The sequence below is a fragment of the Dipodomys ordii genome, unplaced genomic scaffold (assembly GCF_000151885.1).
Source record: "Dipodomys ordii isolate 6190 unplaced genomic scaffold, Dord_2.0 Scaffold52, whole genome shotgun sequence".
In the NCBI taxonomy this organism is placed as follows: domain Eukaryota; kingdom Metazoa; phylum Chordata; class Mammalia; order Rodentia; family Heteromyidae; genus Dipodomys; species Dipodomys ordii.
The window spans coordinates 9,230,657-9,248,398 of NW_012267268.1; the positions used below are offsets into that span (position 1 = coordinate 9,230,657).

The 17,742-nt window shown below is 37.9% G+C and overlaps 1 protein-coding gene and 1 pseudogene across 2 annotated transcripts in view; both read left to right on the plus strand.

The window, feature by feature from the left end:
* The window catches only part of LOC105988908, a 160,578-nt pseudogene extending 147,930 nt beyond the window's left edge, over window positions 1-12,648 (plus strand).
* Window positions 12,649-12,791: 143 nt separating this feature from the next.
* Cntnap5 (contactin associated protein-like 5) overlaps window positions 12,792-17,742 on the plus strand; it is a 921,488-nt gene continuing 916,537 nt past the window's right edge. For both annotated transcript variants that reach the window (XM_013020681.1, XM_013020682.1), the window contains exon 1: window positions 12,792-12,873. In XM_013020681.1, the coding sequence (XP_012876135.1) occupies window positions 12,792-12,873 (82 nt within the window). The remainder of the gene's footprint in view (window positions 12,874-17,742) is intronic.

The window sequence follows — 17,742 nt, forward strand, 5'->3', positions numbered from 1 at the left end:
AATCATTTAAATAGGGATACAGGTGGACCCATTGCAACAATGAGATGTACAAGTTGCTATGTGGAAAAACGAACTTTACAACTTTGGTGGTGGGTGGGAGGAGGATTGGGTGGGGGGCGGGAGGATGATGGGAAGGGATGGGAAGGGGAAACAAAGGAGGAGGCTACAATGCTTGATAAGAAATGTACTCATTATATTGCCCATGTAATTGTAACCCCTCTGCACAATGCTTTCACAATAAAAAAAAAAAAATCTGCGGCCCTGTTATTCTACTATTGTTAATCAATAGCTCACCCTACCTTGCCCCTCTGGGAAGGAGCAGCCTTATCCCTGCCCCCAGGAGTTCAAGAATATCCATCTGCTTTGTGTGGGGACCCCCAAATTCCCAAGCCTATTTCAACCAAAATGATAGGTCAGTTCAAACAGATACTATGACAGGGACTATAACCCCATTGGCCACTGACATAAATATGCTATGCGGTCTTTATGCGTGTGTTACACCCCATTGGCCACCTGCATGTGGCCAGGCTTGGCAACATGGATTTTGCCTTTAAAAACCTTAGCTTGTGTGCTGTTTGGAGTTGTAGTTTTATATCCCTAGTCTGTGCTGCATCCCTGGCAGGTCAGCTATCCACTTCCCCAATAAAGTCATCTTTTTACATGAGGCTGTCTCTGAGTGGTGGACTCTTTTCCCTATAACACTCCCACTTTTAACAGAAGGTGTCTTCATACTGGAAGTGACTCAGAAGAAAAAGCCCTCACAAGCCATGTGGTCCTTTGATTTCTCACATTTTGAATACAACAACACTGGAGGATACCATAATTTTTCCCTATTGTTTTTTAAAAATAATTTTTATTTGAAGATGCTAAAACAGAGAGGTTACACACATTTCACACACAATTTTATGCATAATTTTTAAAGTTACATAAGTAACTGTTGAAATTTAGAGCAAACCTTAGTCCTTGCCAATTTATTCACACATACACACACACACACACACACACACACACACACACATGCACAGACCACACAGTCCATTGTCCTGTGTAGTATGTTTATATGTTAGAGAAATGTAACACCTAAAATGAAAATGTATGTTAAATGGAAGAGTGACACATCATCTTGTTGTAGCTGGAAAGCATGTATGTTACTGGCACCCTAACAATAAGAACTGGCTCTGGGTTCGAATACTCATCAGCATTACAAAAAAAGTCATAATCTACAAAGAAACAGAAAGATATTTATTTGCAATCCTGGCCCAAACTGACAAGAAGATTGATTCTCTGCCTTGCTCATAGCAGTGTCAGAAACAAAATCCAGGCAATAAGCATATGGTTGTGGTCTTTCTAATTCTCTCTCTCTCTCTCTCTCTGGTGCAAGTAGTAGGGCTTAAACTCAAGGCCTTGCACTCTCACACTTCGCTTCTTTTTTTGCTTAAGGTTGGTGCTCTAGTACTTGAGAACTACAGCTCCACTTCTGGCATTTTGCTGGCTAACTAGAAATAAGAGTCTCACAGATTTTCCTGCCCTGGATGGCTTTGAACCATGATCCTCAGATCTCAGCCCCTCAAATAACCAGCTCCCACAAGCATCTCATTTTTTATTTCTATAAGAATAAGAGTAATTTATATGGTTACAAGTTAAGTCTCAATGAATAGTGAAGTAAGAGTTCATTGAAAAGTATCATGATGCAAAGCTGGAGCAGATTGTATTTTGGAAGGTGAGAAAAGATCAATAGTCTATATCTGCTGGAAATCAGATGAATAAGAATTGTCCTATTACAACGTATAAGTTTAAAATAAGTACTATAGGCAACACTTGAGATATAAATTCAGTTTATTCAGGAAAAAATGAGTCCAATCCTTTCCACTCAGTCTATGCTTTCTAAACTTGAAACTTCAGAGATTATTTTGTTATTGCATTTGTTCCACAATAACATGTACATCAATGAGTCTTAGTAAAAGTTTTTTGAACAGATGAAGACTTAGGAAGAAAATAGATATCCAAAAAACAAAACATAACAAAACAAAAAACAGAAGCAAGAGGACAAAATACCAAAAACCCCTATGACCCAGCATTTATCCAAAAGATGACAAATCAGGTACAGTGAAGTCAGGTATGCAATCATGTTCATTGCTGCACTGTTCACCATAGCCAAGGTATGGAATCAGCCTAGATGACCCTCAATGAAAAAATGGATCAAGAAATTGTGGTCTATATACACAGTAGAATTTTACTCATCCATTAGGAAGAATGATATTACTTCATTTGCAAAGAAATTGATGGGCCTGACAATATGATGCTAAGTGAAGCAAGGCAGGCCCACAGAGACAAAGCATGTATGTTTTCTCCCCTATATGAAATCTGGATCTACTGTATAAATCACAAGGAAACATATATGAGGTTGTATGCGTGTATATACAAATGAAATATTGCATTCGCAGGGAAGAAGTCAAATGGCATAATTCCTTAGGGAAAAAATAATAACGCACAGTCCAAGAAAATGAATACCAGAAAGCTGACACTTGAAAGGTGTGAGATGTCAAGGGGAGAAGGGGAGAATGAATGAAGATAGGAAGTGTTCAGGAGGGTGGGGGTGGAGGATGCACAGCCTATAAAACTAAGAAAATTGAGTGGAGGGTTTGAGTTGGGAGGGAAGTTGTGTCATAAATCAAAATGCATTGTTCTTATAAACTGATTTTTGAATGATAACCGCTTTGTGAAACTACTTAAAAATAAGAAGAATATAATTAAAAAGCAAACCATCAAAACTGTTGCGTTTAGTGCTGTACCACTGTATTTGAAAATATATTTTCAAATCAAATGACTCTGAATGGTTTAAAAAATAAAGTTTTCCATTGGAAGCGGTTAGTAGTATATTTATTTTTAATAACGAGAAGTTCGTGAATGTTATTCAGTATTTTACTTTGCAAAATTTACTATTTTAGTTCTTGTGTGACTTTTAGTAGAAATAAAGTCAGAGATATGAGGAAAGATTTAAAATAAGTCATCAATAGATTTGATTATCTGCTTTGAGTCCTTCTGCATCCTTTTCCCCTTTCCCTAAACAAACAATAATTCAGCAACCTACAGGGTTAACCACACGGCAGCATCAAATCTGTTCTGTATTTTTCTTCCTACTAGTCAACACACCCCCTGCTGGCTCTAGGCTAACATTCATTCCACCTTATTAAAAATGTCAATAAAAAGTATATTATAAAGATGTTTTCCACCGTGTTTTCTATACAAGAATATAAAAGGACATAAATGCTGAGGATTATGTTACATAATGAAATAATGCTTCCAAATCAGCTCTTTCTACTTGCAAATGTCTATTACCCCCCCAAAAAAAATAAGCATTTGAAAAATGACAAATTGAAAAGAATTTTCATGGTATAGTTTTATTGTCTATTGAGATTATGGAATAAGTCACTTAAAACAAATCAGGTATACATCCCAGATACATATTTACTGTTCTTCGTTAATTTTAATAAATTTAATAAACATATCACATTGGCTATTGAGATAGCTGTTCCCTGAAAGCCTAAGAAGACTTTTCATTTCTTCTATTCTTTCCCCTGCCTCTTTTTTTTGTGGTACTGTTATTTGAATTTAAGGCCTCTTATATGCTCAGCTTTGCTATCTGGCTAGTGTTCCATACCTGAGACCTACTTCCACCCCTGCTTCCTGATGGTTATTTTGAAGACAGAGCTCCAATTGGCTTTGAGCTACAATATACAAAGCCTCCTGAGTAGCTAGTGTTGCAGGCTAGAAAACTCTCTCTCTCTCTCTCTCTCTCTCTCTCTCTCTCCCTCCCTCCTCCTTCTTTCTCTCTCTCTCTTTCTTTCCTTTCTCTTTCTTTTTTTTTTCTTTTTCTTTTTTGTAAGTTCTGGTAGTTCTTGCCTGTAATCCTAGCTACTCCGAAGGCTGAGAGCTGAGGATCTTGGCCCAAAATCAGCCCAGCCTGACTAACCTAAACAACAGCGGCTTCTATTTCTATTCTAGGGAATTAACCAAATGTCTCAAGAAAATATCTTTCTGTGAGAAGCTTATCTCCAATTAACTAGAAAAAACAGAAGTAGAGGTGTGGCTCCAGAGATAGAGCTTCATCCTTGAGATTAAAGAGAGAGAGAGAGAGAGAGAGAGAGCAAGAGAGAGAGAGAGCACAGGGCCGAGTTCAAAACTCAGTACCAGCACTAATTAATTAATTAACAATCTTATTTGAGTTCGAATGAGGAAGTCAAACACTTGCATAAGCACATGCATACATACAGTGCAGTAAGTTTATTTCATTCTGTCTAAACAAAGAACTAAGCAATAATCTGATATAGCCTGATATGATAGAATCAGAAAGTACAATTGAGAATCTTTGCACTTATGTTTAATCACTGTGTGTTTTGGCAGTATTCCTAACTTTCAAGGTTTCAATATCCTTAGGCATCAAGTGTGGCCAGTAGTGCTCATTCTGTACTTCATTTTAAATTCTGAAAGAGGAAACAAAGTAAAAATGCCCAATGTAGGTTAATATTTAAAAGAAGGATAGTTTGAACTTAAACAACAGTGATTCAAAAGCGATTTCTACTTGTGAGAGGTAACCTCAATATCTAAAGAAAATACATTTTTTTATTTTGGTGTCTTTCTCTCTTATGAATCTCATTTTCCTTGAATCTCATGTTCCCAAGACATGTTGTCTTTCATATGGAGAAAATCAGAGACAATCTTTTATTTTTTATTGGTCTTTTACAATCAAGGCTAGCACTTTACAACTTATAACCACAGCTCTCTTTATGGTTTTCTGGTGGTTAATTGGAGATAAGAGTTTCATGGATTTTCCTGTCCAGGCTGACCTTAAACTGTGATCTTCAGATCTCTACCTCCTAAGTAGGTAGGATTACAGGCATGAGCCACCAGCATCCAGCAGGGACAATCAAGTTTTATTTGTGACCTTCTCCCTATTTTTCTTCCCATGGAGTTCTGTTAGTCAGAACTGGGTCACAGAGCATGTGTTGGTAAATCACCCTGGAAAGGGAAAGCAAGAGCTGTAGTACACTTACTTTAGGCAGGATTTCATCTTCAGCATGTTGGACAATCCATGAAGTTGAAATTGTCTGTTAATTAGAAAATTAATATGCCACCTTGTCATATTTTACACATATAGGATAATGTTGTTCATCTCCTAATAGGCAGTAATTAAATTTATTTTTTATTATTTATTTACTTATTTATTTTTGTCGGTTGTGGGGCTTGAACTTGGGGCCTGGGTGCTGTCCCTGAACTCTTCAGCTCAAGGCTAGCATTCTACCATTTGAGCCACAGTGCAAGTTCCTATTTTCTGAGTGGTTTATTGGAGATAAGAGTCTCATGGATTTTCTTTCCTGGGCTGGCTTTGAACTGTGATCCTCAGATCTCAGCCTCCTGAGTAGCTAGGATTACAGGCATGAGCCACCAGTGCCTGGCTTAACTTTATTTTCATATACCATTTTCTTGCCTAGACATTATGAAGACTATAAGATATTTGAAAAGCAAATGAAACAATATATGTATTGGCCAGCTAGTTAATATTGGATGATTGAATTATTGTGATCTCATGAGAAACAAAAATGAGACTCTTTATCCTAGAATGAGTAAGCATTTTGAATATTTGCATTTGTTTGTATCCCAGTAATGAAGAAACTAAAATGCATAGTAGTGACATTGACTAAGATGTAATGTATTGATAAACTGTTTTGTTAAATGGCAATTCCTTTGTACAACTACTTAAAGATAGTTTTAAAAAATCCCACGTTGACACACACACAGAAAGAAGTAAAATGCGTAAGAGACTCATTGGTTGAATAAGTTGTTGACTGAGCTAAAAATGACATTTATAACTTGCATTTGTATTACAAAGTATTGTTACATGTACGGTTCAATTAAATATAAATAAACATAAAAAGTCAACAACTGTCAAAATTCACATTTTACAGGTGTGGAAACTGAATCACAAAAAATGGACTCACAGATGCAAAATCTCATGCTGGTAAACTTCAAGGCCATGACTCGGGGTTTCTAATTTTTAATCTCAGAGAAGTTTTCATGAAACTACTCCATATAGGTTTCTCTGGAAATAAGAAATCTATTATACATGACAACTTGGTGATTTTAGGTAGCAGTTGTTAAAGAAAAAGACAGATATAAATAAATAAGTTATTTTTAACATCAGTTTCTACATAAGATATGACTAGGTTTGTACAGAACTCTTCTCAAAAACACACTCAAGGAAGTGGTGCTGGGGCTCAGGTGGTAGAGCGCTTGCCTAAGCTGAAGAGTGGAGGGACAGCACCCAGGCCCAGAGTTCAGGCCCCAGGACTGGAACAACAAAAACAAAAAACAAAAAACTAACTCAAACCAGGCACCAATGGCTCATGCCTATAATCCCAGCTACTCAGTACTGGATGTGTGGCTTCCATGGTAAAGAGCAATGGTTGAGCTGAAAAAGCTAAGTGAGAGTGTGACCCTAGATCAAGCCCACTAACAGCATCTAAACACACAACCAAAATAATTGCAAAACACATACCAGGTGTCCCAGTATAAGTTTGTAATCTCAGTACTTGCAAGGCTGACTGAAGCAGGAGGACAGCAAGCTCAAGGCCAGTCTAGACTAAATACAGAGATTTTGCCTCAAAAACAAATGAATGAATCCAAATACATAAGCAGGAGAGTGAACTACCCAAATATTATCCAAAATTTCACTTATATTCATTTTCTCATATAATTGATATCTTGGTTTATTTAGAAAAAGGAGGATGAAAGACTACAAGGATTTCTCTGAGTTTTTGTGCAAGGACTTGATCTAGGATTGATATAATTTCTGACAGAGATGGCAATACCCATCTCTATCTAAACTTGTTTAGTTGCCAACATTTCTTGAAACCTCATAGGTATGTTGAAAACTCAAATTCAGAAATTCGTTAAGAAAGCATTTTTGAGAAACTAATCAGAACATGAACAAACGCTTTACCCTACACAGTCCACAGGGTCTTCAACAGAAAAGGTCTAGCTAGAATTCATAATCTAGAATCCATGACAGCATTAATACTGTGGTTTTATGGCTTAAAGATTTACTAGTGGGAAGAAGTCTGTGGGAAAAGGAGACAGCAGTATGTGTAAGTACCATGGTATATTAGCAGGAAGTACCTGTCAGGCACACCTACTTAAATACAAGAGATGGTTGGCAAAAAAAAATGTGTGTGTGTGTGTGTGTGTGTGTGTATAAAAATGTGCTAGTACTGGGGCTTGCACTCAGGATCTGGGCTCTATAGGTTTTTGTTCCACTAAAGTCTGGTGTACTACCATTTGAGTCATACCTCCACTTTAAGTTTTTTGCTGGTTAATTTCAGATGAGAGTCTCATGGATTTTATGCCCAGGCTGGCTTCAATCCAAGATCCTCAGATCTTGGCCTCCTAGGTAGTTAGTATATACAGGCATGAGCCACCGGCATCCAGCTAAGGAGACTAGGTCAGGATGAATATTGTGGTGACAGGACTGAATTGGACTTAGTGCTACTTGAGGGAAACTAAGGAGAGAGAACATTTTTCTCCACATGTGCTCACAGTCCTTGGGCATTAATATGAATGTCCAGTCTTCTGCAAAGGTAGAATTCTGCTTTCATTATCTTTAGACTTGACTTTCCTGTTAAGGCAAATACACTTGACTTGACCTGACCTGAATAACAAGTTTTATAGCTCACTGGGTGACTCAAGACCCTTTTCCTGGAGCCAAAAAGAATTAATTCATTATGTTGCCTGAAAGTGTTCTTTCCCAGAGAAAGAAAAACTTATAATAGGAGATGCTTGGCAGGAATCATTTGCTAATTTTATTGCTACCTTTTTTAAATGTGTGTATGGTTGGGCACTAGTGACTCACACCTTTAATCTTACCTACTTAGGAGTTTGAGATTGAGGATTGCAGCTGAAAGTCAGTCTGAGCAGGAAAGTCCATGGGACTCTTATCTCCAATTAACCACCAAGTGCTAACCTTGAGCATAAAAGCCCAGACACAGCGCCCAAGTCCTAGGCATGGCACACACACTGGCACACACACGCACACACACACACACACACACTCACACATTTGTGTATGTCTTCTTCTACTTAAACCATTTTTTACTCTGTAAAGGATTCAAGAAAACATTTTCTCTTTCTTTCTTTTCTGTTGTTATTTACTATACCCTGTGTTGTTGGCCACATTCTATAGATAAGGAAAACAAAATGTGAAAGAAAAATAAAATCAAAATATGAAGAAAAGAAGTTGAAAAGAAAATTATCTATATGCCTCATCAATATATTTTAAAAAGTCATCTTCTCTACATTCCAGTTTCATATGTTACAATATCTGCAGAATTTCTAAAGGTAAAGGAAATAGAGTGGGGAGTTTTATATTCAGTATCTTTTGGGTTGAAGCTATTAATTCTGTATAATATTTAAGATTTCAATCTGTCTTCACTTAGGATTTTATCAATAAAATGGAGAGGACCAAACATCTCTTTTGAATGCTTTAGGGAAGGGCCAGAAAATCAATGCACCCAGCCATGTGTTGAATATCCAAAGGCTGAAATTTCATTTGATGAGTGATTCTCCTCCTCCTATGCTACCGAGGACAGAGAAATAGAGATATCAAAATGACAATTGAAATATAATAACTATTTTCTTATATTTCTATATATCTATATTTATTAAGGTTAAAAGTTTTTTTGAGAAAGTATCCAGATATTATTTTTACATAGAGGCACTTTCAGATTTCAATTATCCATTGTCCTTCTTCCCTATTACTATCCAGTCTATGCTGACTGTCCAGAAATTATGAATCTCTTCAGCACAAGGTACTCTGCAAGAATGAGTTAGCTTATATGCAGCCACATGGGAACAAAATGGGAGATTCTTCAACTTCTACTCCATTGTAGGAAAGGTGAATTTATCAGACTAAAAGCCTTACAAATAATTTCAGTAGATAAATACCAATCTAGCTGAAACCAGTTTTTAATAGTAATTAATATTCTATTGTGGATTTTAAAAAAAATCCTGTTGCCAGAATGCCCCCAGAAGATGGCATTGTTTACAGTATTGTCTGAAGGGAACAGCTGTTTCCCCCTTTCTCCATTCAGAACTGCAGTGTTCTTGCTGAAATGTTAACAAATCTTAGACAAATGTCTGCTGTTTAAGGCTCAAAGTTGCTCTGAGAACAGGTGTGTTTGGGAGAGAAAAAAGCGGCAACTGTAAGTCAGATTTTAAATTAGGTGCAATTTATAACTATACACTGAGCCTACATATGTACATCTAAATACAGAGCACCAATATTTACTAATAAGTGGAAGAGCATTCACAAGTGGGGGGCTTTATGCTAACAGATTTCTCTGCTTGCCTTTTTTAATGTACTTTACAGGCATATTTTCTGGCACAAATGATGCATTTTAAGTCATTCTGCCAGTAAATGATGTCTGCATATACAATTTTAAAAATACTTTATTTATCCAAACTTTTGGTTTTGTGTTCTTTTTTCTTTCTTGGAGGTATATCAAAGTTGTAAACCCAGTGATTAAACTGTCCTTTACTATCAATTTTGAACTTATAAAGAGACAAACTTTGAAGAGATGAGAAGGATGTGAACCTAAAGGAAATAGTACACATTGTTAGCAAAGGCAGAAGTATGAATTATGAATTAGTACCACCATGTTAGGGAATAACTTGTAATAGCCAATAATAGCTGAAGAAGTGGGGTTCAGTGGCTCACATCAATCTTAGCTACCTGGGAGAATTGCAGGTTTTGGACAGCATGAACTATCTTAACCAATTGAATACTGGTGGTAGTGATGCATGTTTGTCACACCAGCTATTTTCCTGTTGCCATGTGGCTAATGCTTATAATGCAAGCTACCCAGGAGGCTAAAATCTGAAGGTTCAAAAACAACCAGAGGAGAAATATCTATGAAACCTTTATCTCCAATTAACCAGCACAAAGCTGGAAGTGGAGGTGTAGCTCAAGTGGTAGAGTACAAGTGTTTAGTTAAAAAGCCAAAAAAGTGCTAGGTCCTGCCAGTACCAACTAGCACAAAAAGCAAAGCAAAACAAAACAAAACATAAATAGAAGAGTCTAGGTCCAAGTCCAAGTCTACCTGGACAAAAATGTAACTTTCAATTTTAAAAAGTAACAAAAACAAACAGGGTCAAGTGTCAGAATACTTGTGATTGAAAGGTCCTGAGTGCAAGCCATATTACTAACCCCCCCCCAAAAAAAATCCAAAACAACAAAACAAAACAGACAAAAAATTCTTAAATATGAAAATAGCTAAGATGTAGTTACGAGAGGTTCCCAAGTTTATATTGGGGAGAATATTGTAAATAATATATAGGATTATATATAGAAGAACAAGCAAATAAATGTTGGCATATTTATGAGATAAAATAAATACAACAGATAAGATGAATAGAAAGATACTTCATGTAGCTATATGCATAAATGCCAATAACACAACATCAACTACAAAGTACAAGCAGTATGATACCACTTCTATATTGATTAACGACAATCAAAGTGGTTGCAATTGTTGTATAGGGTTGTAAATGTGTTTGGTAAATGCACAGGGATAGTATAGACAAAATCCAAAGTTCACCTGTAGGCTTGTTGTCTACGAGAGCAGAATTCCAAAATGTCTTAAATTATATCTATAGTATTTTATGTGCTTAAAATATGTCTAAGTACTACATACACTAAGAACATACAAAGCTGAATAAGGGTTTATTTTTTTCCCCTTGGCTTCCCAATATGGTTAGGAAGGTAGACATCTAGGCATCTTTTAATCTTCAGTTCTTTCAGGCAGAGCATGGGGTGGCAGTTACATATGTGTTCCGGGTAAAACTCGTGGAGAAGAGAGGGAGGCCCAAGCCATTGAACTTCAATACTCTCTTCCTTTGGCAGCCTCCTGCCAACAGGGCAGCTCCTGGGGCTCCTCATCTTTGATATTTTGTATTTCATTGTTTCCCGGGTGCAGTCTTTCCTGTCCAGGAAAGCTTCTGCAGGGCCTGTCTTGCAGGTGCCCAAGCATTAGTGACTTACATAACTACTTTCCCTAAGAAGCTTACAGAGAAGAGGGCCATTTATTTGCAACTGACAGAAACTGTAGAATTCCTTCTTCTCTCATGAGATAACAGGGAACCCAGATAAGGTCATCTCTGAACTGTCTTTTAGTATTCCAATGACGTGAAAAGGCTCTGGCCACAAGGAGAACCTTCTGGATTCATGCAAAAGATGCCTTATAGTCTGCTCAATCTGCTGTACTTATGCAGCGGCTGCTGAACAACAAGGCTTGTCAGGAATCTGAAGTGGAAAAGAAGTCTGCATAATTGTTGATGCTGGGGTGAGGACACAGAGAGAGAGAGAGACGTCAACTTCCTCTGAATTGGGCAGAATCTATCAGCCTTAACTTGATTGTGAGCTTCATAGAGGGGAAATGATTATGGTCGCTCACTCTGTGAACGTTTGACAGCTTTCTGACAGCTTCTAATAAAAACAAAATAAGTTGATTTATGGTAAAGCAAGACAGTCCCCAGATAAACGTACTAGAAAGCAAAAACTAATAGACAGCCTCCACAAAGAAATCAAAGAACTCTTTTTCTCTTTTTGAATTTAAATGTCCCTCTGATTTCAAGAGCCAACCCAGGCTCCTACTCTGACTCCTTACTACCACACCCTTTTACCTCTTCCTCAATCCACCTCTCACACCCAGTGAACCACAGCTGCTCCTGGATCCAAAGCAGCACCTGGCACTCTGCAGTATTTGCCGGCAGCGAGGAGAGAGCCGGGCTTGGGGCGGGGAAAGCAGAAGAGCAGACTTTATGTTAAAACTCGAACTCAAAAATCCTAATATTATCCATTTCAGCAGCTTTCCCTCTTAGGGAATCAGCGCAGGGGAAATTAGATCTCACCATCCAAGCGCTACTTGCTCCTCCTTTCCAAAAGGGAAAGGAAGGCATGTCCTTTAGGTTGCAAAGCTTTCCACGGGAAATTCCCTCTTTCTAGTGCGCCTGTCTTCCAACTCCTTTATAGTGTCCTTTTCGCAGCATCCGTGCACCCCCGGGCTTAAATTTCTGCATCTCTAATCCTCCCTTGGATTAGGGGTGGGGATGGAAGGCAGTAGGGAAGATCGGAAATGAGAGAGAGAGAGAGAGAGAGAGAGAGAGGAGACAGACAGACAGACAGACAGACAGACATCCTTTCCCTTTTCCTTCCCAGGTAGCCAAAGCACACGGGGGAAGCCAGCCAGAGCAAAGGCACCAGAGCCGGGTGAAGACCCGCCCAGGCGGCTCTTATAGGAGAGCGCGGGGCGGGCCTGGCCGGGGGCGGTGCCGCGCAACCAGGCTCGCCTATAAGGAGCTGTCCGCCACCCGGGTGCTGATTCCAGAGCTCGCGCCCGACAAGGTGGATCAGGCTATCCACTGAGCGATTGGGTTTGGATTTGCACCTTTAAGGAAGTGGGGGACAAAGAGGAAGAGGCGGGCGAGGAAGGCGAGAACCTCCAGCAGCAGTTGCAGGGACTGTCGACGGAGCCGCAGCGTCGGAGAAGCCCCCCTGGCCACGGTTTCCGTAGAGCGTCTGGGCGCGGGATGGAGTGAAAAAGAGTGTATCTCCCCAAAGGGGGGTGGGAGGGGGTCCAGCGGCCAGGAGAGGAGAGACAGACAGACTGAGAGACAGAGAAGCCACGACTGGCGCCTGCGAATTTGGGATTCAATTGAGAGGGGCCATTCACTCGGGGGAAATGGATTCTACAGCACGGCTGACCAGCGTTTTGACTTTGCTGTTCTCTGGCTTGTGGCAATTAGGATTAACAGCGACCAACTGTGAGTACCAAAAGCTGGAGGCGGGCAGGCGAGGTGGGAGGTGACTACATGTAGAAAGAAAATCATCTGTCCAGGTGTACTTAATTGTGTGAGCTCTGGGCAGAGGGAACAAGGAAAAGAAATGCTGATCGGTTCGGTTCCATCACTCCATCCCAAAAGTTAGCAGAGCTCCCAGAAACCACCCCTGCTGATGTTCCTGCCTTTCTCGAGGAACTGCAAACTTCCCTTAGCTTTCTACTAGCTCGGGGTTCTAGCTCTGCTAAACCACAATCAGGGCTTTCCCGTGAAGGGCCCCTGTTCAAATAGAGTGCACCAGGAACTGAGCTTCCATGGAAAGAAATGCTCCCAGCTGAGGGGCTTGCTGAGAGTGGCTCGTTTCTGACTGTGGCTGCCTACCACATCTGGCTTTAGCACAGTTGGGGTATCTTGCAGCCAATAGAATTGGGAGTTTGGGCCTAAGAATTATGGCCCAATGTTTTTAACCACAAGATAAACAGCTGCCCCTATTACAGGGAGAAGAGCTTTAATACACTCCACCCCAAATCTTTGTGGCAACCAACGCTGTAATGGGGATGCACTAAGTGCACCCTAGGTTGTCCAGGCTCTAAAACCTTAGTAAATGCAGAACATTTAATTTAATAAGCAGGAAGGCTGGACACCCGGAGATCTGCCACCTGCATGGTGTATTTAAAGAACCCACTTCGTCAAACTTGAATAAATCGCTAGAACTATTAGGTTCAAGCTCAATTGCTCAGCTGCCTCTCTAAGCGCAGGAAGGGAAGTTTGTTTTTCTTTTCCAGCTCCGGGAACTCTAAATGAGAAAGAATGCAATTAAGCCATCTGTGTTGTTTCCAAAGATGGTTTATCAAGGTTTCTCAAGTTTCTGGGCTTGCTCCTCCATCCTCTAGCCTTGCAAATATTATCCACATTGGAATAGTTTTATTTCTTTTCTTGTTTGTTAATTTGCTTTATCATTGTTAGAAAAAGGTGAAGATATTTCTATTTCACTCCTCAGGATCCCTTCTGCCTCACACCTTCCATCCAAGAGAACATAAAGTGTTCCCTCCCCCCACTCCAGGGCAATCCTTCCAAGGGAAGAAAGTACCTAACAAAGGTTAGGCTTTAAAAATTGTCCAAAGTAGAACCACAGTTTCTATCTGTGATCAGAAGTTTTGGAGCTACACAGTCTGTACTACTAACTACAATAATAATGCTCAATAAAGATGTTTTTAAAGTTTTTCTCTTAAAGTGGGGCTAAAGAAGCCAGCCTAACAGGAACTAAATTAGTTAGGAAATTACTTCAGGGAGTATATAGAAGCAGGTGAGAAGCTCATATTTCTTTTCTTCTTTCTGCTTCCTCTTTTCTCTTCATGCTCTTCCATTTCCACTTCCTTCTCTTCTTCCTTCTCCTTCTCTTCTTCAATTATTTGTGAAATTGTTCCTGTGATGCTTTAGAAAAAGGTCTAAGTGATTTAGAAAGAGGAAGTTTTGACAGTAGCTAGTTTTTCTCTACCTCCGGCAACACTAGAGGTCAGTATTGTCCTGATGATCTAAAGGTATGACTATATGAACTACATTTTCCCCTTAGCACACTTATCTGTCTGGAAGGAGTGAATACTTTGAAGGTCCACAAAGGTGGGGGTGAGGAAGAGCGGAAATAACACATATTTCATAGGAGTATGGTTTGGACTTCCTCAAGCAGCACCTTTTCTTATGAGTCAGGGGAAAATGTAGAATGGCATTTTTTGTAAATTAATTGAATTATGGTTAATATGTTTTAATAATGCTCATAAAACCTAAATGGCATGGATTTAAGACTCATGCTTATCACTGCTGAGGCAGTTACAAAGTTAATTCTGAACATTTAAAATGAAACTTTGTGATAATGAGCTTTAGTATTTCATCAGTGACAGTTTAATTCCCCCATTTCCAATCAACATTTCAATTGAATGCACACTGCTTGCTAAATATTTTGTAGTTGATTTTCTTAAGGACAAATGATAGATGTTGATTATACTCTGTAAAATGTATTAACTCAGAGAACAATAGAATAGCAGCAGAGAAAGACTTAAGAACCTAGTGCATGGAGGTAACACTTCCAACAAAAAAGAGCCTGATCATTCTATATTCCCTGCACACGTCTGTTGTGTATGCTCTTTATTCACTCTATGTAGAGCTTGTGTTTGCTACCAGGCACAAGCTGCTGCCATTATGTGCACGTTTTGAGAAACAGAAATTTCCTTTAAAATGGTCTTTTTAAAGTTGAAGAAATTATTTTTTGAAGATTATTCTTCCTCTATTCGAAATAACATGTTATTCGTGATGGTAGATTTAAAAATGGAACATATATTAAGTTGTTCCATAGTATGTAATTATGCCTGTGGACTTACTTGATGTAAAAATAACTTGCTTGTTTTTATTCTTTTCCTCATAATTTATTGTTATTGCTGTATTGTGTGTATGTATGTTTACACACACATGCATGCATGCATGTATGTATATTGGTTTAGTATCTCAAAATCTGATCAAAATGTGGGCATTCAACTCCAAGGAAAAATGAATGTTTATCCAGTTACAGGTGTTATATGTTCTTAATTAAACACAATTAAAATAAAGCCAAGTTAGGAGGGCCAGCTACAATATAGATATTATGAATCTAAGCTGAGAATATAATTACCTATGAGTAATAAAATCTCTGGAAATTCCCCCATTCCAACTATTCCGGATATTAAATAGTTCCAGCATTTCCATTGGGTTTACCTTAAGGGGATTAGTTAATTTCAAATATAGATATTAACAGCCCAGTTTTAAATGAAAAACCATTTCGCATGTAATATCAACTCCTTTGACACAGGAAGGAGTGGTAGAACTTGATAGTTTCTTAAAGTGAAACTGAGAATTAGAAAAACTAAGAAACTCTTGTCCTATTTAGGGCATAGCCAAGAGGTCAGATGTCCATTACGGTTATCCAACTTTCACCAATTGAGATATGTGACTACTTCAAAGTGAAAGGCTAAATGTCTTATTAAACAGATTCTTCTGATATGAGGTGTGATAAAAGACTATTATAATGGGAGAAGTTGCATTCAGAAGATAGGAGACGAGCATAGCACATACACACAGTGCTACTACTCATTGTATGTTTATAAAGGAATATATTATGTGATTATCAGTAGCTTTAAGTTTTACCCAAATGAATTAGGAGGATCTCTAATCACCTTATTTAAGTCTGTTGCTTCATGTTAGGATGTTAGGATCAAAATGATAGAACTTCAAGAGAAGAACACAAAATTCTTCATTTTACTTTTGACATCGCAGGCAGGAATTTTATCTCTGATATATGGTAATCACACCTGCAAGTATCTACAAAGATAGGTGTAGACTATATCTTGAACTGTCAGAAGCCAATTTATAAACCCAATCAATAAATACTATTTTGAATATACAAAGAAAAACTGTTTTTGTTTAGTGAGAAAATGATTGTGATACACTTAAGTGTTATATATAGTTAGCAGAAGTGACTGAAGCACTTTAATGCTTATTTGGAAGAGTCCTTAGGATTGTCTTGTTGAATTGGCTCATGTTTGACTTTTGAGGGGTCACATGAACTCTCTTTCCATTATCTTTTTTATTAATGTTTACTTTTATTGTAAAGATACTGTACGGAGGAGTTACAATTACATGAGTAAGTCGATGATCACATTTCTTATGGAGCATTGTTCCCCCTCCTTCATTTTCCCCTACCATCTCTTCCCTCCCCATTTTTCCATTATGTTACATAAACTCTATCTCACATCAGGTCAGCAGTTCTACAAAATGTAAATTAAAGCTGGAATTAGTAATTTTGCAACAACATTTCAACTTTACAATATTAGTTACTATCTGAATCACCTCACCTTGTATTTATTTATTCTTGTTCTAATGAATGAGTGTCCTTTAAATTGCAGATTTTCCCTGCTTTTTTGATTAATTTGATGTGCTTTTTATTGGCTCCCCTTTTTCTTGAGTGGTTTGAATTTCCTTTCAATAGCTCTGTGATATCACTTGAAATGTCTTTAAACCCTTTATATGGTGATCCAAAATTTTTTCTTTTATAAGTGAGAAATCTTCTTTTATAACTGAGATAATCTTTGCTTTTATAAGTGAGATGTAAGTGAGATATTGTCTGTATGTGCAATGAAAATTGTCATCACAAGATAAGACAGTGAAGAATGATGTCTAGATGCTTGGAAGAACAGAAAAAAATAGCAATTTACTTAATATAACTTTATTAAAAAGTTGTAGTATACTCATTTGAAGCCAATTACCAACATATTTTTACTTATAAATAAAGTTCTCTGTTTCATCAAAATCTGCTACTTCCTGCCTGATGACCTTGTGAAGATAACCTGCTTAGCCTAATGATTTTCATAGTAAATGAAGGAATTTGATCAAATTATAACTAATACACAATACAATTCTGATTTATTTTATATTTAATGCTATTGCATAGTGACTGTTTTATTTGTATATTTCTGGGATGGTTATACTCCAACATTATAAAGCAACTGTAATTGAATTATGGCATAATGTAATTTTAATTCCTACCAACAACTATACTCTTATAGCTCTCATTTCATGCACATAATTTTACATGACATGTACAAACAGATCCAGTTTATAGATGACTAACTTCTATGTTATAGATGCCAATAATTTCTCTAATACCATAAAGCTAAATAGTATAAAACTGATCTAGATTGTATCTGTTTTTAAATGTTAAACTCTTTGCGAGATATGAATTTTATTATGCTACTTTTGGTTAGGCACTACCTATAAACATCTGTGGAAAGATGCCTGGTCTCTAAGACCAGGTTCTGGAACTTTATC